Raw genomic sequence first — 22,947 nt, 5'->3', positions numbered from 1 at the left:
TTGGACAATTAAATGATAACCACAATGGCCACAACTGCGAAATGGGAGATGTTTGTGGCTTTAAAGAAACATTCTTATTTTGCTCGGTTGCCATTTAATGTAGTTTTCTTACGTATTGCTTTCTTAGTTCCGTATCTCCGTGTGCTATTATTTTCCTTCCTTTCAGGCACACGTGTTTTTATTTTCATCTGTTTATCCTAACTCCATCACATCCCTCAAAAAAAAAAAAAAACTCCAGTGCAAATAAGATGATCGCATTAAAGAAGTCAAAATCCTGTCATATTTTACAAACCAGTGTGTTTGGAGGAAGTACATGGAAGAATAGAAGGCATACAAAAAGAGGGAGACTGATCAGCCGAGGGACGCGAGGAGCTCTGTCTACTGAGTAACTTGAGATTTCCGGAAGGGAAGCTATATACCGACGATATATTTTTGTTTGGCTATGCTTTCGGCATCCTCAGACAGTTGTAAGGAGGAAAAAAAATTACGAGAAATCTTAGGGGGAGAAAAAAAAAAAAACTTTTGAACATTTAGCCGTTATGGGATTACGTTTTGTTTAGCCAATCAATTGTCAAATAAAAGAATAGGATAAATGGGTTATTATGAAGTCGAATAACAACAACTGAGGGTAAAATAAGTAAAGCGATGCTGGCAAAATAAAGAACAAATTTTCAGGGAACGACATTACAGAGCTAGAAATATTTTTCACAGCGAAGGATATGAAGAAAAATGCTTTTCTCTTCATTTTCTTCGATGGGTGTCTGGGATGACTATATACGTTTCTAAATTTTCTTTTAATTCTGATAATCTCTCCCTAGCATGACATCCTATTTCAAGTTGGCTGTTAAAAACACACCGACTGCACTTAAGAAACATGTCTACGAAAAAATTGCCTAAACATGATGTCCGTTTTCTTCGATTCAGGCATACAAGTTCCAGCGGAAGTCGTACAATGACATTGGCACAAAAGGCACGTGTTCACTTCCAAATTTCAACTGACATTACCGCTCTCCCCCTTGTTGGTTTTCTCCCTGACGACACGTCGCTTGTTTAGTAACTAAAAGAAGATCGTCATTTGATATTATAGAGGGTTTGGAATCATAGTTCATGATTCAATTATGATTAGAAGCAGGAGAGATGTTTTTAAAGCAACAGATAGAAAGGCAAGAATGTTTAGACCACTCACTATGTTAACGCTAGTACGATCGTCTTCCGAAATAATTTTGGCTGATTTCGGTAATCCTCGTACAAACAAAAATGTTAAAAACAAAAATGGCAAGCCCCTCCATAAGCTACTCCATGGCCAATTTGTGTATTAAATCTAATTTGTGACTAAAAATATCGCATAGGAAAATGGGACGATAAATATTTCCAGACTGTGGTAGTCGGCTTTTGCAGCTAATTTTGCATTTAGCCAAATGACACCAATCAACATTCTCGTTTCTAGGGCTTACGCAAGTTTAGGGCTTGTAAATTCAGTGAAATCCAACGTTGACGACAAATTATATTGCTGCCAAGGATTCTTTTCCTTCTCCTTCATGTCTTCTTTTTCCAAACGCGCCTTGGTTCGCTTGATTTGTCTTAGTCGTTCAAGCCAGTTTGAAGCGTATGGATAGTTAGACTTGGATTGTAGGATAAGCGCAGCAAGCTGAACCAGTTGATATCAAAGATATTAACATTAATGAAGCGCAAATTTCTTTGCAAAATTATTATAAATAAATTATTTACGTTGCTGTGAAAAGCCATCTGTCGACTAAGTAAGGAAACATTTCGATCAGAAACCAGCTTCGGCTCAACCGGTCCACCCATCAAGTCGTGCAAGTCTTCTCGGCATTTTAATGTCACCCGATGCGTGGCATGATCAAGAGGCTCAACAATCACGCACGCATGGTTGAATTGACCCTGGTTCCAGATTTAATTTATTCAGAAATGTTACGGAGAAATGGTAAACAAAGCAGCGTGTAAGATTGTTATTGTCTTGATGCTAGTACTCACTCGGATGGTGTTGATCTGGTGATCTTCGCCACTGTCGTTGTACACAATGGTAACATAATTGTTACCAATATGCCGCTTTTTGTTGGTACATGCAAGGTCGTTGGGTTTCGTAGGCATGAGCGTGGCAACATGAAAAATGACTTGCAGTACGTCATCTTTCCACAAGTACGCGAATTTTCCATCATCGCCACTGACTTCAAGGCCACCAATGTATGTGCCACGAGTGTCCACTTCTTTCAGGCTGATTAATTGGCCAAGCTTGTGCAGAAATTCCATGTAGCGCACACTTCCATGTTCGTTTGCGAGAATTTCTGCCTCTTTTCCAGCTTGTCCTTTGCCAATGTACAGAACTCCAATTTTGTGCGTCTCATAGGGAGGGATGCGATCTAAGTTTTTTATAGCGGTGAGGATGTTATTAGGTACGAGAACAGGGGGTGAGACCGCGTCAGACCCCTCTTTATTAACAGAGTGTGTCGTAACCGCAGAGGTCATTGGTGAATAATACAACTGAAGGAAAATAAAACTGCAAAGGAAGAATTCAAAGATTTTGGTTGAAAAAATACTTTGAGATGGTTCATGATAACTGAGCTCACCTGGGATTTGATCCTGACGATGCATTGGCATCCTTCAATGAGGGATCGACATTGCTTATGCTTCTTCTTACGTTGGGGTCTAGGTTGCCGCGTCTCTGCATATTCAAAGCAGGCATAGTATAAACTCGATCTCGCGGATGTGGCTGCAGATCGCTGGTATCATCTGCTTTAGCTCCTTCTACTTCTTTGCTCTCTTCAGGAATTGCTTCACAACTCTTGCGCGATGACGAAGGAAGCTCTTTCAAGGAAGTTTGTCTAGTCATAAGGGGTCGTTCACGACTTTCTTCATCCACAGGTGGCCCATCTCTAGCCTCAGTTTCTGACTCACATCGGTCTTCACAAAAGGTTTTCGAAATAGGATTATATTCGGAATACCTCTCTTTGAAAAACTAAAGAATAACCAACTCACCCTCTCGACTAGGAGCGCTCCTTAAGGAAGCAGAGGCTGAAACTGAACGATCCAGTTTCGGGTGACTACTTTCTTCTTTATGAGCACCAAGTTTTGGTATTAACACAGTCGCTAAATTGGGCAGGGGTTCTTCGGACGAGTCACTCAACAAGAAAACGTCGTTAATACTCTGAGGAGGATTAAGCAGACGTGTCACCCAACTTGTATCACCAGTTGGGCGACGAATGTGGATTTTTGCCCAACCAGAACAGTAACAAACGCATGGGATTTGAACAACGGCCGTTTTGGTATCAGGCTCTAAAAATTAATGTTGATTTCGGTTTTTCGAAACAAACGATTCTAATTTCAGAAACAGCGTAATGTCTACCTTGTAGATCGCGGTTCGGATCATCCATGTCAATGGTTAGCCTACGATCGTCAATTGAACTCCTGTGACGTGATCTTAGTTTAGCTTGAACATCTTCTGTAGGGCGATTTTCAATACCATGCCACGGTATCTCACCGGACGACAAAGCCGCAGGCGAAATAGCTGAACGATGGCGGCGTCGGTATCCACTAAGTTCCGAAACAGCTGGCGAAGGCGGCTCATCATTTTCACACACTGGTTTCAATTATATAAATGTTTCGCTATTTATGAAACTCTAAAATAGATTTACCTGGAACTGAAGTTTCTTCTGACCCTAACTTGCACAGCAAAGAACACCGATCACACAGTCCACGATGATTGGCTACTCGTAAGCAAGGACTCGTGGTTATTGTGACCAATTTATGACCTATCAACCACGTTTGACTGGGGCCATCCTGTAAAACATACAAAACGTCAGCTGAACATAAAAAAATGTTTTCGACACCATCTCTTACCTTCAAAATTTTAGCAACTGTATCTGACTGTTGGGCATATGGAGCACTGTTACCATAGGTGTAACGAGACATGAGATCAGCGCAGGTTTCCATCAGTTCTCGATGGAACATGATCCGCGTTTCGTCTTGACTGACTTTAGAAGCGTCGCCTGTTCCCGTAGAGCGTAGGTTGCTACTACCAGCACGTCGTGCGTCGTGGCTGGAAAAGCTGCCACTTCTTATCCTGCTAGATGAATCTTCGGTAACATTTTGACCACTAGCTGATTGATTTTGAGCCATTTGGCTCATGCCTTCCTCGCAAGGGATGAGGACATTGTTTTTAAATCCTTTAACAATGTAGCAAACAAAGTTCTTCCTCAAAGGAAGTTTGCAAGACAGAAACCATAGAGAGACCACATGGTGCGCCAAGGATACAACATAATGGTTAAACTGTTGAAATAACAAAACAGTTAAATTTGGCAGATGCACATTCAGCTTAAATGAACTAAAACACAAAAATGTAAAAAAATTTACTTTGAAGGGGTTGATGAAAGGCAGCGTTATGGCAAAAATGCTCAGGTACTGTTCTTCCACAAAAGACGAATAAACTTCAGGAAGGCGGTTGAGCGTTGAAAGAAATTCGAGGATATTCGGCGCAATCGAAACGGTTGCCGAAATCTTGGACAAGCTAAGCAGAACTCCCGGGAGTAACTTGTACATTGTTTCTTTCATTTCCAGGGCAGATATTGTGAGGGCAACAACACAAGTTTTAGCCGTATCTGTAAATATTTTTTATCATAGTACTTTAGCTTAATAATAGATACTATTTAACCGAATGTCACAAAGATACTGTTACGCAATCTGCATTACAGTTTTGTAGTTATGGGTGTGTGCGAATGTAAAACCTTTATATTTCAGGCCGATTTCAAGGCATTTCACAAGTTTTTGTTGGGTGTCCGGCTTAAGGTAAGCATGGTAGGACGCCAAAGATGTCAGAACGCGAAAGACATAAAGCTGGAACTCGGAACGCGAAAATTTGGGAGGCGCATTTCTCAACGTTTCCGGATTGTTAAGATTAACATCGCTGATCAACGAGCATAGAGCCTTTCCGACATAATCAATGTCTGTGTTATGCCGAGAAAGAACTAATGCCTTGTTATTGAGAACCTAGCAGAGGAAAAGACAAATAAGCTGGAAAAATTTCTATGTTTAAAACTAAAAACAAATCAAAGAAACCCCCCCCCCCAAAAAAGGGGGGGGGGCAAATGTCGGATTTCGATACTCACACGTGGAATTCTTTCAAGAACTAGCCTCAAAACCCTCCAGTCTCTTTCCTGAGTGAGACATCGAATCACTGCAACACAAGCTTCTCCGAGTGACATCTGGGTGACTTGGGCAAATGAAGTTGAGCTAGGGTCGTCTGTAGCACTGCGAACTTCCTTGCGATTAGTTCCACCTACACGTTCTCCATGTTTGTGATCTATCAAAATGTACGGGCTGTATCGTGGTAGTAGGGCATATCCCAACCGATAGTCACCTAACAAATTGCACTATGTTAGTTATGCAATTGGTAGGTCTCAGACATATTATCATTACCATCTGCTGTGATATTAAGAATAAAATCGAATACAGCGAGCTTTGTAGAGAGCGCGAATTCAAAGTAGATGGGTTTCTCGTAGTGCAAATTAGCGTGGCGCACCAGTGTCTTATAAATTTGTACAGCGTGCAGTGACGGCAATTGGTACATTTTGACAAGGAAAAGTTCTATCAGTCCATTTGTACACTTAACCACATCGCCAAGTTCTTCCTCGCTCGGAATGTTGACTATGTCACCGTGATCCATATTAAATGGCCGTTCCATTATTTTCTCAAGGACATCCAATAAGCCGGTGCAATGCTTGGAATTACAGTGGCGACAAAGAGAGATAATTAAATCCACCGCTTTCTCCCGGACCGACACTTCGTGCTCCATGTGGAGATTCTGGAACAGGGGAAGCAACACTAGTTCTAGCAGCTCTTCGTCGTGTAGTCTTCTTTGCGTGACGACAATGGATTCAATTATGGTCAATATTCTAAATCGCGGCTGAATCCGTTTTTCTTCCACGTAAAACCTAAAACAAGGGAAAATATTTAGGGTTTCCTGAAATGCATGTTTTGGTTTTTTAGTTTTTTTTTTATAATTTAGTTTTATTTACCTTTGTATGTATTTGTTCAGATTAGAAATCCAATTTGGCTGGCTGGGTTTGATTTTTTCCACCTGATAATTCATCAAGAGGACTACTGACGATTCACTTAGGTAAGATAAACCCCTTTCCACCGTGGCAAAGAACAGTTCCATTGACCCCGTATAAACACCCTTTTCAACTAGATCTTGCACATCGGAGAGTATTTCCAAAAACATTTGTCGGACTTTTGGATACTCATCACCAAACTGAAGGAAATGCTCCAAGATCTCCAAAATCCAATCCCAGGCAAGCCCTACTAAATTCGGGCCATCCAATCGAACCAATTTTTGCATAGTAAGACCAGTTTCGAAAACTACAAGTGGATTTTTGCTATGTTTCAGAGCTTCGCTTAACGCTGGCAATACAACTGCAGGAGGACATATGGGACAGTTGGCTGGCCGATCTGACCAAAGTACCATGCCAACGAAAAAGATTCCTCCTCGTAAAAGTGACGGGTCTTCCGATGTTTGCAAGCTGCGAATCAATGTATAAAGTGTGCTCGTTCCTAAGTGAGTCCCTATCAAATTTCGCATGATTTTCCAAGATAGGTTGCTGTAACTAGAAACGTTGACCAAACGACACAGGGTTGAGGTGAAAACCACAATTGATTCGTTGGGAAGATTGCTGTAACAGATGATTGCATCAAAGACCGATATGATCAATAAAATTTCTTCTGGATCAGAGCTTGAAATTGCTAAGCCACACAGAGTGCTAACAACACCACCAATCATACTGCCATCAACATAAGCTGAGTTGAATTTGATGACATTCAAAAGAAATGGTAAAAATTGCTTCAGCAGCTGCAGCTGAGATACTTGTTGAAGGAACTGTAACAAGAAGCTTCCAATAGATTCTTCAAAATAAAGTAAATACTTCCCATTGTCTGTCATTGCTTTGAGCAGTTCAATAAGTATGAAGTTATCCTCATTGAACTGAGATTCTTTTACAATATTAAATATGTAAACTCTGAGCATTCCCAGACGTTCATACTGTCCGGTAATGAGGTTCTTAAGAAACATTAGGGCTGTTTGTCTTTCTTCTGTTGAACTGATAACAAACAGGTCATTGATGAGCAGCCACAAAGTCTCTGCCCCATCATCTTCAATTCTCTTTGATGCCACTTCTTCACCTATTTCTTGTAAAGTCTTCAATCTCTGTGCCACAGGTATCTCACAAGTAAGCGACCGCTGCACATCTCTACTCAAAATAAATTTTTCGACTTTAAGGCGAGGAAATGAGCCACAGGTTTGGCTTTGTGATGATGCAGGTGATTTAGAAGAAAACTTGAAGAATTGCTTCAGTTTTTCCGGGAACGTCTTATCTTTATTGTTACTCATTTTATGTGACGTCTGCGTTGGCGGAAAAACGTCCCACTTCAACTAAAGATGATTGATGGAGCCTCTTGGATCCTTTTGACATGGGAGGCAGTCAACTGTTCATATAATATGAGGTCAATGGTGATTTTAAGACAAAGTCAATTTCAAAAACTTTGGCGCAACGTAATGATATGTAAACACCAAATGCGCGAAAAAGGGTGAATCCAGTCGTTCTTTAGAATGGGAAACAGGGAAACATCACTAAACGATTTGAGCAGAAGAGTACGTTTTAGTTCGTCTGCAATGTATCACTTGCACTGTTGCCGCATATTGATGAGGGTTCGTCCCCGCCATTCGGGCTCGGTCCCGCGCCAATCGGGGAACTTTTTAGTCGATTGGGTGCAGGGATGATCTTTATCGGTGCGGTGATTTCGGTGCTCGGTGCGGTGATCGGTGCCTTCCCCGATTATCTATGAATAGTGATCTAAATTGGCAGTTGCCCTGCGGCCAACAAGAACAAAATGTGACCCTAGTCACGTGATTCTCTTTGGCCTATCAAGGTCACTATAAGACTAACCCCCCTATGGCTGAAGCGGTGTTATCGGTGCAGCACCGATTATGGCACTGTTCCGCACCGAAAAAAGAAATCCCCGCACCGAACTTCCCCGATTCATTTTTATCGGGGAAGCTTAGCGGTGTCCCCGATTAGAATGTGTGATCGGTGTCGAGCCCTACCCGCCATGGTCATAGACCCCTGGTTCCTCCACTATGGCTATCTTTCCTCTCAGAAAAGGGGTACCCTCTTACGGGGTTTACTACAGAGTCATGGAACACTGGTTGGTTCACGCTGAGAGGAATCCCTATACCGCGTTTTGTTGGTCTTTGTGCCTAAAATTTCGACGGTTTTGGGGCGGGGCACAGTCGTGGAAACTCGAATCAGAGTCATCTATTGAGAGAAACTGAGTTATTCAACGGCCATTGTCAGTGTTTCTTTTCGAACTTCAATTTTTCAGGAGTCGTCTGCTCCGTTTGTTTCCTTATCACTGTCGTGATTGGCTGTTGAATTTTTCAAGCACGATTCCTGATTGGTGAATTCATCACACACCCGCTGGAGGCTCTGACTGCTTTTTCCGAATTAGACACAACGACGATTCCCCCCCATGTCGTGAACCAACCAGGGTTCTATGACTCGGCCAGAGTAATAGAATACTGGTGTAGCCACGGCCATGTTAACTCCCCCTCTCGGATTTTTTCCCAAAAGTTGCTGCAAGTTTCGCGTATCGATTGTGAGAAAATGAGGCAAGATATCGATTTAAGTGTCCCATAACCGTAACGCCACCTATGAATTGAGTTTTAAGGGTTGTTAAGAAATCTCTTCATGCTCTTACTTTTTTCACACTAATTAATTAAGCCACTTTTTGTTTACTTTCTGAAGTACAGACGACGAAAACGAACGAAAACATAGCGAAAACTTAATACATCACAAGTTCACAACACAGCCGCTGTGGCGCTTTCGTTACGGGCCAGAAAGACTTTCAGGCCAAAAAGGCAATGGGAGGGCCCGCCATAAGCGTGGCTACACCAGTATTCTATTACTCTGACTCGGCTCTTACTAGGGAACGCCTACCAGCCATAGGAGGTATTTGAGTTTACAGGCCTTAAGCATTAAGTAGGCCTTGGGATAACTGAGTCTGCGTGCCAATTTTTGAAAATGGAGGATTCTCCAGTAAATCGAAGGAGAAAGAGATCTACAGGAAAATCGACATTGCCTCTTGTTTGTCGAGCTGGGATAAATCAGCTTACTTTCAGAATATTGGTAACTGAATAGTGTTCGGAAGATTTTCTGTTAACGACTAATGAGAAAATGTTCGATTGTAGCTTACTGGCCCAGGAAACGTCATACCAGCTCTTGCCAGGCAAATGAAAAAATGCATCACTGAAACACACAACATAAAAGATGTTGTAGTTCATTATGCAGTTTCTCTTACCGAAGAAATTGCTCTGAAGCTACGCGATACAGGTTTGCATGGCATTGTTCTTTGTGCAAATGCCTCTATGTCAACAACTACATCAAGTATCCAGGAAACACTTAAATATTTGGATTTTGATTTAATATCTACTTCATTACATATTCTTAATCTTGTTCAACCGTCTCGATCTGTGTTTTCTTCTGTGGCTGATGCAATTGAAAAACTTTCAATTGCTTATAACACTCCCATTATCAATATTGTGCTTGAAGTAAGTAGAATTAAAATAACAAAACAACTATTTTGATTAACTTTTGAACATATAAAATTTTGTAGCATGAAAGAAGTGTGAACTTTGGACTTGACCGTGTTTGTACAGCTGCCTTGCGTGGAGCCAGATTCATATATGGCTATGAACATGCAAATTTAAATGCAGCTGATTTTCTTCATCTTTTTGAGGGTTCTGATTGATTCTCCGTACGCCGTAATACATTTTGCTTAAATGAACATTTTTAGCTTCTTATATAACAAAAATGAATCCCACAAATAAATAATTTTGTCAGAAGCAGATCTCTGCACATTACATTGCAACTTTTGCATTCCTAATTGGTTACTACCCAAGTAATTAAATTTTCCTTCGCGTATTGCTATCCACGACATAAAAATATAGGGTTTGTAGCTAAGATTAATTAGCACACTAATACCCGACTATTCTTTCTTCAGACTCCCACCAAACTTGTTAGCCATCATGAAATTTTGTATCTTTAGGTAAGAGAAGGTGACCAACTATGAAGGAAAGTTTATATATTCAACTAATTCATGAAAATGTATTTTTTTTATTAGAACAATCAATAGATAAAAGCTTAATATTTGCAACAAAAACAAAACAAAAATCGAACACCGCTACTATACCTTGAAGTCCTTGATATACATCTAATCACATTATCTTCACTTGTAACTAAACTTACCGACGCTATACTGCTGTAAGAAGTTCCGTACAATGAGCTTTTACCTTGTAAAAATTGCTGTCTTCGGTCACTAAAGTGCCACAATTGTTCTTGGTAATCACATTTTTTGTCTAATTTTAAGGGGTAGATTTATTGTAATTTATTGAAATGACCCATTCAAGATTTATGCACAATTCCTGTTTTTGTTTTGTTCAAATAAGTAATCACTTTTCAATCTACCACCATCGTACCGTTAAAATGGGTGTCTTCTCAGAAAATAGCCTATAACTTTTCGGTGATTTATAATATTCATTATTATCCCGAAAGGCAAGATGTGAGTTCATTCTTGCACTTGCAAAGCAGATTGGTTTTGTTGAATTTACTGCATACGCTTTTGCATATTTTCCTATATAATTGGTAGGATTCGACTAGGGATCGACCCCGAGCCAAGCGGTACGCGTTTTTGTCAATCAGGATAGGCATTTCAGGGCGGGGCTTTCGTGGTGAACATTTTTTCGCCGCGAACAATCGAGGTCTGTAATCGGGGATTTAACCCTGATTGCAACCAATCGACTAATGCAAGAACATAACAAATCAATTTTTTCACCCCGATCACAACCTTGATTTTGCCGCATTCTAGCTAACACTATCATTCATTCATCGTTTTCAGTTGCTGAAAATGTGGAATTCATAATGTGTTCACCTATACGAGATTGCGATATGCGATGATCGCGAAAACGATTAGATCATTTACGAATGATTCGATCGCGCAATCGAATCATTATAGCGCATATCGATTACTGTTATAATGGAGAGAATTGGGAAAAAGACTGCCAAAAGAGGAAGTCGAGATAAAGATAGCACGCAATTTTGATTTTATCACGATTTCCGTGAAAAGAAACATTTGCTTCTATTTTAGCGGTAAATCTTTTAATTTTGAAAAAAAACGTTAAAAATGATAAGGCAAAACAATTTTACGCGAATAACAGATTGAACGTAGTTAACGTAACTAAACGATTTCGCTGGCAAGAAATCCAAAAAAACCAGTAAGCTGACTTAGTTGACCACTTTCATGAATGGAACCTTCTAATAACTGAACTCCGACAAGATCATTTTTCTGAAGAAGAACCATTGCCTCCAAATGCACTGGAAACCAACCATACCAGTCGTTGGAATTTAGATGGCCTTCCGCCAACATTTTATTAGGGGTCCCGAGTTGAATGAGTTGGACTGTTAGGCGGCTGGTTCCGCAACTTTCCTTTTTGGTCTTCAAGGCTGTTAAAAAAACAAACACACATCACTGCCTACTATTTTAAAGATCATACGTTTTAAGAAAACATTTAAACAATTTTAACAATGAAATGAAACAACAAAAAAAACAAAAAACAAAAAAAAAATCAAAAATACCTGTAAAATGAAAGTGATAAATTCCTCTAACTGGCACAGTAAATAGTCCAGAAGTTAAGTCTAACGAGTTACCCAAGTTCAAATGACTACTTGTGTACGGAATAATAGAACCCTGGTTGCCGTAACTACTATTTCGTTGGGCGAAAAAAGCTACTTTTTTTTTTGCATCATACAAATTAGAATTAGGTTGCGTGCGCTCAGACTGTAGAATTTCACTGTTTTCCAGCTTTTTTTGGGCCATATGTGTTTTGTTTAGTCCTTCTTCAATGCTTATCATCTTTTCTCGTATACTGTTTGTCGATTCTTCCAGCACAGGCAGTTTGATTATCAGTTGAATTTGCGTATATGACTGGCTATCCAAGGTGTCTTGAACTGTTGAAAACTTCTCTGCAATTGAACTGATCTCTGTTTTTAGGGAACCCTGAATTTCTTCCATCTGATTATTTAGGGCAATGAGTTGTTCACTCATCGTGATAAAATTTGTGTTCTAATCGAAAGTAAGAAGATAAGAATACTAAAAATGAAAACTGCCATAAAATTAATATAAATATTAAAAACGGATAAAACTGTAAAACAAAGGTTACTAATGAAAAAGCACAAAATATGATACTTACATTAGTAATTTGCTCAGATAACATTTTGATTTCATAGTTGGACAGTGCGCTTTCTTCTGCAATAAACATTTTCTCGATTTTAGCAACATTTAAGGTTAACGCTATCGGTGGTAGAAGCAAAACGTTATTCAGTAAAAGCAATAAAAAATGCTGAAAACTGTGTAAAGTATTAGGTTCTTTTTGCACTCAAGGAATTAAACTTTTAACACTATCGACATTATCGATACAATAGCAAGTTGACATTTTCGGGTCGTAACGAGCCCGGTAAAAAGCTGCTACCAAAAAAAAATAATAAGAATTCAGGAATATTAATTGAATGAAAAAAAAAATTTTTTTTAAAGTCTACAAAAAACTTACAAATACAAACAAAATCTTTTTGCTATTGTTGCTACAGTTCTGTATAGTCTCTTAAGGGTGAATACATGTAAATTAAGTTTGATTTGTGCAATTTTTAAAAGAAACTTACCATTTGTTTTGTTGTTATAGGATGCCTCTACTTTCAATGTATAGAACGTTAGGACTACCGTAAAGAAAATTTTCTTGTAACGTATTTCCTGTTTGAAAAAGGTATTAATCCAGATACAGTAGCTATATAAAAATTTATCCAACCAAAACTTGAAATTAAAGATTACCTTCATGCTCTCAGACTAAGCTATAACTTGGTAGGGAAAAAAATTAAAGCAGCAATAGCTCATGGCAAAATAAAAGTGAACAATATATTTATAAATTTACATAGAATTTACCCAGTTCCATTTCCATTAATTTTCTCAGCCAATCAATGATCGACAACTAATGGTAAAAACATTCGACAAAGGTTTGATCTCCTACGATATTACAACTAGATTTGCAACGCGTGCTGTTAGCTCACGTACGATTCGCCAACAGTGGCATCGAATGACTCCCACACGTGCAATACTTGGACTAACAAGCAATTGGATATAGGGACCTGAGGTTTTCAAGTTATATGCAGTCTAAAAATGAGAAAATTTACTGGCATACTATTTTTACTTTTAGCTACTACATAATAAGTGCTATTTCAATGGCGTAACCCGCGAAACTTTTGTGGAAAGGATAGAAGCTACCGATTTGCTCATTGGAATAACCATTAGTTTTCCAGTATACTCTTTCTGGCGACGACTAGAGAATCAAGATTAGAAAACTGGCTTGCAGACAGTTTACGAAACCGACTGATAAAGAAAAAAAAATATGTACAAAAATCCATCGATCAATCCAAAGTTTTAATATAGCAGGCCTCATGAAAGGGCCTAGTTCAGAGCTACACAGACAGCTAGTTGAACAACTTGTTTTTATTCTTGAACATAACAGGATAATGTACTGTTAACAATATCATATATATGCGCAAAGATCAACTGAAAGTGCACAGTTCTTGAAAGCGTCAAAGCGGCAGGAGCGCCCGCTGTAGACTAAGCACTTTACTTGAGACAATATGGGAATTTCATAGGGCATTTGGAGATTTCATTCAAAAAGAATTCTGGTTGGAAGACCATAGGCCAGAGGAGGACCATGGATGACGACGAATACTTTTACTGTCATGGAGGAGTGTTAGGAGCCATTTGAATATCGAGTAGGTAACCAAACCTAACTTAGTTGCGCGACATTTGATGGTAGCTATTTCTGCCATCCCGAAGTTTTTATATTCTGTATTGGAAAATCTTTACTCTTGTGTACCGTCGAATTGACTACAAAAACGAAGTCGTTGAATCACGTAGAAACAGTTGTTGCATTGTCAACGTTTTTCGTAAAATTATTTCACTAGTATGAAACGTTTTATCACTTTCTGCCTTAAAGATGTCTAATAACAATAATCAACAAATGCAATTACAAATCTAGATGCTTTTTTGGTATGATTGTGTATTAGTTTCTCTTTTAGGATTAAATGGATTTCACAGGAGGGATTAGTAGAAAATCACAAGCATTCACATTCCAAAGGAATGTAACTAATACAGTGTGCAGCTTTGTTAACTTTCACGTGTGCATAAAAGCTTAGGATAACGCCATTACTGCCAAATGACTAAACAAATTTAACTGGATGGAGGCTGAGCCAAACGTCCAGAAAAAAGGATCATTTTAGTTGTATTGTCGCGGATGAAGTAATAAAAAGGATGATCAGCGACGAACGGTGCAGGTGGTTCCACGGGTAGCATCATCATACGTGTCATCATAACGGCACCTATATTGAAGTTAAAATCGCTTTCTAAAATTAACGCAGAAATTCACTATTCACATTTGATCCGCTTATTTCACTAATTAATTGCTACCGTGCTGAATCCTAAAACCAAGCCAAGGTTCCCTGAAATGAGTTTTCGAGAGACAAATTTATTTTTAGAGCTCATCGTTATGGCGGTCAGGTGTCATTTCGGGACCGAAACGAATAAAACATGGCTCAACAAGGCGTCCAAGGAAGATCCACGTGCCGGTATTATTGTCCCGTAATAACCACAAGAATGGGTGATCGGCAATAAAAGGTTCCGCTAACTGATCTTCCACAACATGCAATGACCTCTTCATTCTAGTAGTACTACCTGTTTCACGGATCCAAACCAACGTGAAAAGCAAAAGTAAGCTTAACGAAAATGTGCCAGGCATATCACAATAACACAAGCAACAACCAAAGCATATTCAAATTTGAAAAACGAAAAACAGTCTGTACTGTCTGTGTCAGACAAGACAAAAAAAAAAAAATGCACGTTATGTTCACTGACGACTACTATTTGAATATGAAAATTCACGCTCTTCCACCAGCTGAGATTCTACACCACCCAAAGTCTTATTGATTTACAAATATATAACTATGAAATAAAAAATTAACTAACTGACCTGTAGCCGCTGCAGCTTCACTGCCTTCTTCGTTGACATCAATGAATGATTTGTGGAATATATTGGATACGTAAAGGTCTTTCTCTCCCGATATACCAGAAAAATCAGCAGATTTCTCGTCAAAGATATCTGACATTCCCATGTTGATTAGAATATCCTTTAGTTTAACATCAGCTTCTAGTTTGAATTTTGGTATAGAAACATGAAGTTTAGCACTACGCATTTCCACATTGGAATCATCCAAAGAAGTTTCATGCAATTTGGCTTCCAATTCCGGCAACCCATCCATTTTGTTCGGAAGAACGATAAACATGCTCAATTTGCGGCCCTGAATTGTTACAGAATGACGCTTTAAAATAATTTTCAGTAGAAATATGTTATAAGGTTTGAAACAACCACATATGGTAGCTCAAGTAGACGGGCATCCAGGCTCTCGATGAAACCAGTTCGGAATTCAGCATCAATATGCATCATATTAACATCTTTTCTGTTATCTTTGGATCCCAAATAGAAAGGCTCGATTAAAGTTAGAGATGAATCGAATTTGCGCATCCAATTTCCTTTGAAGTATATGGCATTGACCAGCACAAGTCTGGTCAAATCATTGACGGATCCTTTTAACGATAATTTCGAAAAACATCAATAGAAAAATATAATGGACCAGGTTAGCTCAAATGCAAGAAACAACCTTCAGGGAGAAGATCCTTAATTTTTTGTTGCGTAAATTCTTCCACCCACTGGTTGATTTTCGCACGAGATGCGTCTACAGCAAAATCAACGCGCTGTCCTTCTGCTCCATAGTTTTCTTTCAAATTTCGTTGGAAATCGTCAACTAGCTGATACTTGTCGGCCACATACAACTGATTAGCAGCTTCGAGAGTGAAATTTCCGTCGCCCTTTGTCCAGAATGATTTTAATGTTACCCAAGAATGAAGATCATATTTTTTATTCATATTTTTGTCTTTAGGTTTTGACCTCTTACCTTCATGCTTTGAATAAGGCTGCCTATTATGGTATCACTATTCTCATTTTCCTTTTCAAAGTTTGTAAGTCCCATTGACTTTTTTAATTGCAAAGCTGTATTGCCTCTAGCACCTACCCCTACCATACTCAAAACAGCAGCAACACTAAAAGGAGAAATAAAAACATTGTCTGTTGGGCCATATTGTTTTCCTACAGCCTGTTAAATAAAATAGTTGATAAAAAGAAATAAAAAATATATGGAATTTATTAATGGAAACAACTTTGTGTTTTACCTGAAATAATGTAACTGAAAAATTTTGAAGTGCAGCTGCAGCTTTGGCTTGGTCACCAATAGTTGGCGGATTTTTGGAGATTGACGCCATTGTGGGAATATGGTATAAGCAGATCACTAGAAAAACAGTTGTTGCCACAAAAGGTAAAGCACCTGCAACAGAAGAAATTATGTCTTAGCATAATTAAATCATGCAATTGTATTTTTTAAAATTATTATTATTGGGTAATTTGAAAAAAAGTGTAATATAATACAGACATCTACAGTATGAAAGTGTTTAAAAGTGAATACTTTATGGTTTCAATGGAGACAATGCCCTGACAGTCCGATCTGATTGCACCTTTAGGTTAAACAAAAAAAAAACTCACGTATCATTGACCGAAAAGGTGAGTCACTTGAAACGGAACCGGAACTACCATCAAGTGGCTGATAGTGACGGTGCGCAAGCTGCGTCATGTCAAAACAACGCCAAGGCTGCCGTGCTACAAAATATTATTAAGGGGTTCGCGTTCTCTTGCCAGATGGAAAATGAAACACGTAATAGTTTCGTAAATATTAAAGCTAACTTAGGACCAAGTCCAAATAAGCTTCCAGCAGCTGATAGCAAATTAGCGGAATGGCGATTAACTTTCGAAGTTTCCAAAATAAATCGATCAAACGTTTGTTCAGATACTGTTTAGCTTTACCTTCACTATCTGATTTGAAGTTTCAAATTTTCTGTAGGACAACTGCTGCAACAAATAAACTTTCGAATCAAAACAAAAAATGTGTGATGTTGATCAAGTAGCAAAGGCTTTAGAAAAATGGGCCGTGGAAGAAATGGGATTTCGTAACATTCAAAAGAAAGATGGGATTGACACAAACAAATCTATCGATTTAAGCGGGTAAACTATTCTTGTTCTCTGTAGTTTTACACGTACATTATTATATTATTCATCAATCTTCAATGAGCTGTTCATATAGTTCTTCACCTAACATTTCTTTCAATCACATCATCTTTTTTAGGATATGCCTTGGACCCATGGCTGACATTTGGATGTATGTTATAAAACATGTGAAAAGTGAGGCAACTGTTCAAACTATTAAAGGAAATCTGAGTCTTCATTCAAGAGCCCAAATTGAGGTTGCAATTTTGTGAATGATAAAGTTCAGATTTAATTTAAACTTTACTTTTCTTTTTTATTTGTGTAGGACCCCCAAAAGGTTAACCTTGTCACCCAAAAGGAAAAGCTAAAACAAGAAATTGCTAATCTTAGAAAAACTAACGGTGTTCTTTATGATAGTTTAACAGAAGCAAAAACATCTATTCAGAAACAAGAAATTGAGTTAAGGGAGAAACAGCTTGCATTTAGAGATTTGAAAAGATCGTCAGTCCTACTAAATTTAGTGAAAAACAATGTTGAAGATAACATAAAATCCCTAAATAAGAATGCCAGAGAAATAGAAAAACAATTTCTGTCTCTTGCACCTCAACTTGAAAATGAAGCAGATCTAGAAAGATATAAAATAGATATTGAAAATATGTGTAAACTTATGCAAAATTCACTGAATGAGCTGTTGAAAGAAGACCCAAATATTGAGAAGATTAATGCCACAAAAATGGCTGTTGGCAATAACTTGGCAACCCTCCTAGAAACGTTGCCTCACCCTCTTTTTATGAAATTGATCCAAGAACAGCAGGCAGCTGATGTTTCAGCCATAAATCACAAGGATTTCCGTCTACCTCAGCAAAGTAATACGGCGCCCGATTTTATTCCAGATAATGTTCAACCTTTACAGAAACTGCTGTACGAAATTTCGTGGTATCATACTGAAACTGCAACACGTGCCGAAGCTGCAAAAAAACAAGCCTTACCGTTAAAACAGGAATTGGAAAAAATGAAAGCAAATATATTACAATCCTTGCATATGCGTTTTGATGCCGAAGATCCAAAACTAGCCGATGAACATTTTAAAGCGATTGAAATGGAGATCCAGCTTGCCAGCCGTAAAGGTGCAATAGAGTCTCTGCGAACAAATTTGGAAGAGCTGGAAAACTTCTGTACTCGCTACGAGGCTCGACAAGCTGATATTGAACAAAAGATTCTTACTATTGAAAGCAACAGTCGACTTTCAGACCACCTCACTGCCCTAATCTGCACATTGGCTAGGAAGCGCACTAACAGTCCAGGTCTTCTTCAGCAGTTAGTTAACCAATCGCAGCGCATGGTGAACGAAGACTTCCCAACTGTTCACAATACATTGAGCAATTTTATCGAGTCATCCCAGTACAACTTCGTCGAAAAGGAACTTGACTTGTACCGCCAGCTGAAACCTTCTCAGCTATTTAATGTCCGCATGGACACGTAATGCCACACGTTTTCATATTTGATTGAAAGACACGAATTCATTTTCTCTCTCTGTTTAGGAAGCTTGTGCCTGTGAACCGACTATCATTACATCGACTTTTACTGACAGCCGATTCGGATGTGTCAGGAAGTCACCTTGAAAAGGCTCTCAAATGCCTAGGTATTCCTTGCACCCTACCTGTTTTTCGAGTCTTGGAGAGGGTCGGCGAAAAACAGTTAGAAATGCGGAAAATGCAGCAAGCTCTAAAGTGGCACGAAACCAGGAATTCAGAGATGATAGAAAAACATGGTCTAGTCTGGCTCGAAAATGGAGCTGTTCATTATAAAGGTTTGCATTTTTTTTCCCCTCTTCATTGTTAGAAATTGCCATCGCTGGTGACCACTTATTATTTTTGTTGTTGTTTTACCAAAAGAGCTAGCAGAGAAGTTAAAAGATAACTGGAACGCACAGAAGACAGCTATATCACCTTCCTTGGAATTACGCCGTAAGAGGATGGATGAAGCTCTGAAATACATTGGAGATGTCGACGTCGCACTGCATGAATGGCAATAGTCTTTCACTTCTTTTCTTTTTTCCTTTTTTTTTTCTATTTTTTAATATCTGCTGTCCAGCTCGAACGTTCTCTTTTGTTTATTATTCAAAATTGCCATCACATATTCCCATTATGTTTCAGAAATGCCGTAAAACGTAACCTTGCCATACGATTCACGACATTGATGTGGCCATTACTTTTCTTTAGATCAAAAGCCTTCCCTTCTTTTTTTGGGTAATTGAATCGCTAACTGGTGTTGTTTTACTTTAGGTGCAACGAACCAGCAAAGTTTATTGACACAGGCCGCACCGTCAATGGGAAAACGCTTAATCAGTGGAATGCCGAATGGAAAAAATCCCTTACCTTGTGTCGTAAAAAAGCTCCTTAGATAATAATATTGAAAGGAATGGTTAATACATGTATTTTCCTTTGTTCAAACAGTGCTGTTCGCAATTCCGTCTGACTGATAACTGTACGGTGACTAGCCAACCCACGTGACGATCCGGTATAAGTTAGTCACTCGTATTCACTGCAACTTTACATTGAATTTGTACCTGAGCCCAGTATCCATGCACTATACAATATATATGAAATAAGCGAGAAGATATGCAAAAAGAAAGAAAAGTCAGAAAATCGTGTGAAGGGGTAGATACAAAACGTACGCATTATTGGAGCAATTTTGGGTATCGACTAGTTTAGCTGCCTTGAAACGAGAATCCAAACCTATTTACGTTGAAACAAGTTTTGAAAATAGACTGAACTGTAGGCACCATCCGTTTACTAGGCGTGTTGTGGCAATAGATTTTTCGAGGAGTATAAAGCGGAGGAAAGTCGCATCTGAAAATCCTTGTACAATAGTTTCCCTCCAAGTGGAACACGCTGCACGAACATGTCAACGTTCATCAAGCACAATGCTTTGCCGTTCATGTGAAACCGATCGCTGCTTATGGGAGGAAGGCTGTGCTGGTTTTGCATTGTTGATCTAAAAATAGGAAAACAAAATTATTCGTTAGTCCATTAATTTTCAACCATACCCTACTAGAAGAAACTTTGGATATAAGACTTACAGCCACACTAATACTTCTTCTCTGGACCAAGACCGTGGATCTGTAAATCGATACAAAGTGGAGTCAAGAATCATATTCAGTAATATTCTTAATTGCAAACATGTTAAGTCATTTAAAAAAATTGTAAGTAGTTATTTTGTTTTAAACACAACGAATGTCTATCATAATGTTAGTCGATTATTTACCTTGTGGCAATGCGTAGAACTGATTCGATAACTCTTTGTTAAGATAGTCCGAATTTAGTTTAACTTCGCTGGGCCAAACAGTGGTGTGCATTTCGAACACTGGAGTGTACATCTTGCTCGTAAGCTGAAAATTAGCAAGTGCTGCCCTGGGCTAGGATTCACGGGAAGACCAAATATTCCTTGTAATTACTTTGGTTAGTAATTGAGCAAGCGCGTGACAAATGTTGTGTATATCCAAACAAGGAAGCCAGCAAAGATGTTCTTGGCAAGGGAGCAAAAAGCTTACTGAAGCTCCACGGAGAACTTTCAGCTCATTATATGCTCCTTCGGTGCAAGTTACGCCCCTAGCACAGACTTAGTTCTCATTCCTCCCCCACCACAAACCTGGCCTTCATTTTTTTTTTTTTTTTTGTGGTAGCCCTCTTTCCTTTTTCTGTGAATGAGCGGAAAGTCCACACATCTGTCACTCCTGCTTCCGTAGGGTTCTATGGGAAGGAGAGAGCTCCAAAATGAAAGAAAAAAAAAAAAAAGGAGAACAACTTGGGCACACGTTTCAAGGGCTTCGTTTATTGGCTGTTGGTTGCGTACAAAAGAAAAATACCAGTTGACTTGCAGTACTGTAGCAGATGTCGGATAACTTAAAGAAGTATGGGATTAAGAGAAATAATATTAGTTTAATGCAAAGTTTTACATAATATTCGAGTTTCTACATGGGCTTGAGATAGAATTCCATGTTGATTGCGCTAAACACATTGCTTTTAATTGTTGAAAAGGAATCAGTAGTTTTGGACCGGTATAAAAATAGGAAAAAGGAAGTGTTTAAACGAGGATGTTGTTGAATAACAACCCCAAGAGGTTTAAACATTTAGTTTACATATGAACAGCTAAATTACTATATAAACAGAGTACAGCTCGCAACTTTTCAGTGGGCACATTTGAAAAAGTCTTTTAGAGTTCTATCTCACAGTGAAAGCCTTGGGTGGTGGTCTGGCGAGAGACCTCACAAAGGCCGTTAAGGTGTTTCACTTCCTCCTCCAATGGGCGCGCGCGCGAATGGAAACGGATGCGGAAGGCAGCTGTAAAATCAAGCGACAAAAACTCCTGCAGGCCGACCAATCCTAAAGTACCCGCCGACTTCCTTTCGCACAACAAACATCCTGTATATGGTTCTTCACCCATATAGTAAAGGCTCGTATTTTTCTCTTTGCATTATCTCTCTCAGTGTTACTACCTGTATAGAAAAGGTAATGCTACATTTTTATCAAAATCGATAGTATTTAATATGCGAAACTCTACGAAATTTGTTTAAGATGAACCGTCAGAATCCAAATGCACATTTATTCAATTGTTCTCCCTATGCAAAAACATGTCAATAGGAAAGGCTTGCGCGTTCCAGCAACACGATTTTAATGGAACTTTTTCAAAGAAATATCTTGCGATTTCTTATACTATTAAAACACTTTACTTTAATAATATTCTTCAAACTCTTTATTTAAAGGAAACATCTTTAAAAAAAAATCGAAACGAATATCCTCTTCCAATGGATATCACGATAACCACACATTTTCAATAAAATTATACCAAAAATGATTTTGTACCACGTTAAACCTTAAAAAAGTATTCAAGCAATGCAAAAACGTTGATGCAAAATTTGGCCGATGACATACAGCACTAAATGTGGAAAAGGTTAGTTCTGCGCCCTGTTAACATGGCGCCTTACGGGATTACGTTACCACGGTTTTTTCGTGATAACTAAAGTTTTAGTTATCGCATCTTATATTTAAAAATATACTTTTTTTCGGGCTTTTTTTTTGCAAAAGAATTGCCTCTTACCATAATTTTTTTCAATCTATGGTTAATTGTAGTTTCCCCCCAAAACACTAGCTTATAATTTTGGAAACGGCGCAGTTTCACCCATATGATTAGGGTAAAAAGTAGGCCACCTTTAAGAAATCGCCAAAAATTCAGGAAATATTATTTTTCTTTAAAACTTGCACCAGGGTTAGATGAGACGTATTACTGCCAAACGATTAGTTTACAATTCAATAGCCCTAGAAACATTTTTTTATTTTTAAACGATGTTGCTGATCTTAAACCTCTTTTGGTAGTCTCCTTCTATATATCCCTACCTTTTATCTATAAATGTTTTATTGGTACAGAAAGATCCGTTTCAAGATAGATAACCCAATCACGTATGACGTTTTCTAGATTTCATGGCTATTCTAGGATTTGTTTGACTACTATCTAACCACTTGTTAGTTTTCAAAGATCTTTTTCAACAGATTGTGATTATCGTGAATGCTGGGTATTTGATAAATTACTCTGTATTACGTAAATTTTCTAGCTGCTTGGCGGCCGGAAGTTGGTCACATTTTCCCGAGGAAACGTTAGGGGAGCGGCTTCCGGGA

General features: G+C 38.6%; 6 protein-coding genes across 9 annotated transcripts; 2 read left to right on the top strand and 4 right to left on the bottom strand.

The window, feature by feature from the left end:
- Positions 1-1,296: 1,296 nt before the first annotated feature.
- Positions 1,297-7,690, bottom strand: LOC116929674 (tuberin). The gene is made up of 13 exons (XM_032936977.2): positions 6,033-7,690; positions 5,434-5,948; positions 5,124-5,374; positions 4,743-5,004; positions 4,372-4,616; positions 3,859-4,287; positions 3,654-3,798; positions 3,365-3,598; positions 2,998-3,294; positions 2,589-2,922; positions 1,996-2,518; positions 1,729-1,902; positions 1,297-1,648 (listed from the first exon to the last, which is right to left on the bottom strand). Exons 1-13 carry the CDS (start codon positions 7,397-7,399, stop codon positions 1,451-1,453), a joined length of 4,974 nt encoding a protein of 1,657 aa, XP_032792868.1. The 5' UTR covers positions 7,400-7,690; the 3' UTR covers positions 1,297-1,450.
- A 1,265-nt stretch (positions 7,691-8,955) lies between these two features.
- LOC116929750 lies at positions 8,956-9,852 on the top strand. Its single transcript, XM_032937096.2, has 3 exons — positions 8,956-9,194; positions 9,257-9,616; positions 9,682-9,852. Exons 1-3 carry the CDS (start codon positions 9,090-9,092, stop codon positions 9,814-9,816), a joined length of 600 nt encoding a protein of 199 aa, XP_032792987.1. The 5' UTR covers positions 8,956-9,089; the 3' UTR covers positions 9,817-9,852.
- A 1,358-nt stretch (positions 9,853-11,210) lies between these two features.
- On the bottom strand, positions 11,211-14,020 carry LOC116929728. Its single transcript, XM_045178181.1, has 2 exons — positions 11,700-14,020; positions 11,211-11,567 (listed from the first exon to the last, which is right to left on the bottom strand). Exons 1-2 carry the CDS (start codon positions 12,166-12,168, stop codon positions 11,302-11,304), a joined length of 735 nt encoding a protein of 244 aa, XP_045034116.1. The 5' UTR covers positions 12,169-14,020; the 3' UTR covers positions 11,211-11,301.
- A 145-nt stretch (positions 14,021-14,165) lies between these two features.
- Positions 14,166-16,916, bottom strand: LOC116929713 (leukocyte elastase inhibitor). Of its 3 annotated transcripts, none has more exons than XM_045178179.1 (7): positions 16,775-16,916; positions 16,408-16,559; positions 16,134-16,331; positions 15,840-16,047; positions 15,548-15,765; positions 15,152-15,479; positions 14,166-14,504 (listed from the first exon to the last, which is right to left on the bottom strand). In XM_045178179.1, exons 1-7 carry the CDS (start codon positions 16,860-16,862, stop codon positions 14,356-14,358), a joined length of 1,341 nt encoding a protein of 446 aa, XP_045034114.1. In that variant the 5' UTR covers positions 16,863-16,916; the 3' UTR covers positions 14,166-14,355. The 3 variants fall into 3 exon arrangements, with proteins under 3 accessions (XP_045034114.1, XP_032792937.2, XP_045034115.1); XM_032937046.2 differs by lacking the exon at positions 14,166-14,504 and adding an exon at positions 14,631-14,856; XM_045178180.1 differs by lacking the exon at positions 14,166-14,504 and adding an exon at positions 14,631-14,856 and having other exon boundaries at positions 16,698-16,840.
- Positions 16,917-16,925: 9 nt separating this feature from the next.
- LOC116929697 (HAUS augmin-like complex subunit 5) lies at positions 16,926-19,902 on the top strand. Of its 2 annotated transcripts, XM_032937020.2 has the most exons (8): positions 16,926-17,065; positions 17,130-17,290; positions 17,412-17,529; positions 17,598-18,751; positions 18,814-19,082; positions 19,168-19,300; positions 19,558-19,658; positions 19,729-19,902. In XM_032937020.2, the coding sequence occupies exons 2-8, from the start codon at positions 17,172-17,174 to the stop codon at positions 19,752-19,754; spliced, it is 1,920 nt and encodes a 639-aa protein (XP_032792911.2). In that variant the 5' UTR covers positions 16,926-17,065; positions 17,130-17,171; the 3' UTR covers positions 19,755-19,902. The 2 variants fall into 2 exon arrangements, with proteins under 2 accessions (XP_032792911.2, XP_032792910.2); XM_032937019.2 differs by lacking the exon at positions 16,926-17,065 and having other exon boundaries at positions 17,085-17,290.
- On the bottom strand, positions 19,693-20,829 carry LOC116929761 (transcription factor ETV7). The gene is made up of 3 exons (XM_032937106.2): positions 20,540-20,829; positions 20,355-20,394; positions 19,693-20,269 (listed from the first exon to the last, which is right to left on the bottom strand). The coding sequence occupies exons 1-3, from the start codon at positions 20,649-20,651 to the stop codon at positions 20,068-20,070; spliced, it is 354 nt and encodes a 117-aa protein (XP_032792997.1). The 5' UTR covers positions 20,652-20,829; the 3' UTR covers positions 19,693-20,067.
- Positions 20,830-22,947: the final 2,118 nt, after the last annotated feature.

The sequence above is a fragment of the Daphnia magna genome, linkage group LG8 (genome assembly GCF_020631705.1).
Source record: "Daphnia magna isolate NIES linkage group LG8, ASM2063170v1.1, whole genome shotgun sequence".
In the NCBI taxonomy this organism is placed as follows: domain Eukaryota; kingdom Metazoa; phylum Arthropoda; class Branchiopoda; order Diplostraca; family Daphniidae; genus Daphnia; species Daphnia magna.
Note: the sequence above shows the minus strand (reverse complement) of the source record. Positions and strands in the feature narration are given on the sequence as shown.

Excerpts from the sequence above, each read along its gene's own strand:
- LOC116929674 (XM_032936977.2), bottom strand. The coding sequence starts at position 7,399 with ATGAGTAACAATAAAGATAAGACGTTCCCGGAAAAACTGAAGCAATTC. Across the intron at positions 5,949-6,032 it reads CTGAACAAATACATACAAAG|GTTTTACGTGGAAGAAAAAC; the intron begins GTAAATAAAACT and ends CCCTTGTTTTAG. Across the intron at positions 3,799-3,858 it reads CAGTTGCTAAAATTTTGAAG|GATGGCCCCAGTCAAACGTG; the intron begins GTAAGAGATGGT and ends TATGTTTTACAG.
- LOC116929750 (XM_032937096.2), top strand. The coding sequence starts at position 9,090 with ATGGAGGATTCTCCAGTAAATCGAAGGAGAAAGAGATCTACAGGAAAA. Across the intron at positions 9,195-9,256 it reads AGCTTACTTTCAGAATATTG|CTTACTGGCCCAGGAAACGT; the intron begins GTAACTGAATAG and ends GTTCGATTGTAG. Across the intron at positions 9,617-9,681 it reads TTATCAATATTGTGCTTGAA|CATGAAAGAAGTGTGAACTT; the intron begins GTAAGTAGAATT and ends AAAATTTTGTAG.
- LOC116929728 (XM_045178181.1), bottom strand. The coding sequence starts at position 12,168 with ATGAGTGAACAACTCATTGCCCTAAATAATCAGATGGAAGAAATTCAG. Across the intron at positions 11,568-11,699 it reads TTATCACTTTCATTTTACAG|CCTTGAAGACCAAAAAGGAA; the intron begins GTATTTTTGATT and ends TTTTTTTAACAG.
- LOC116929713 (XM_032937046.2), bottom strand. The coding sequence starts at position 16,862 with ATGACGCAGCTTGCGCACCGTCACTATCAGCCACTTGATGGTAGTTCC. Across the intron at positions 16,560-16,774 it reads ACCTTTTCGGTCAATGATAC|GTGCTTTACCTTTTGTGGCA; the intron begins GTGAGTTTTTTT and ends CTTCTGTTGCAG. Across the intron at positions 15,766-15,839 it reads TAAGGATCTTCTCCCTGAAG|GATCCGTCAATGATTTGACC; the intron begins GTTGTTTCTTGC and ends TATCGTTAAAAG.
- LOC116929697 (XM_032937020.2), top strand. The coding sequence starts at position 17,172 with ATGTGTGATGTTGATCAAGTAGCAAAGGCTTTAGAAAAATGGGCCGTG. Across the intron at positions 17,291-17,411 it reads AAATCTATCGATTTAAGCGG|GATATGCCTTGGACCCATGG; the intron begins GTAAACTATTCT and ends CATCTTTTTTAG. Across the intron at positions 17,530-17,597 it reads ATTCAAGAGCCCAAATTGAG|GACCCCCAAAAGGTTAACCT; the intron begins GTTGCAATTTTG and ends TTATTTGTGTAG.
- LOC116929761 (XM_032937106.2), bottom strand. The coding sequence starts at position 20,651 with ATGTACACTCCAGTGTTCGAAATGCACACCACTGTTTGGCCCAGCGAA. Across the intron at positions 20,395-20,539 it reads GTTCTACGCATTGCCACAAG|ATCCACGGTCTTGGTCCAGA; the intron begins GTAAATAATCGA and ends ATCGATTTACAG. Across the intron at positions 20,270-20,354 it reads GAAGAAGTATTAGTGTGGCT|ATCAACAATGCAAAACCAGC; the intron begins GTAAGTCTTATA and ends TCCTATTTTTAG.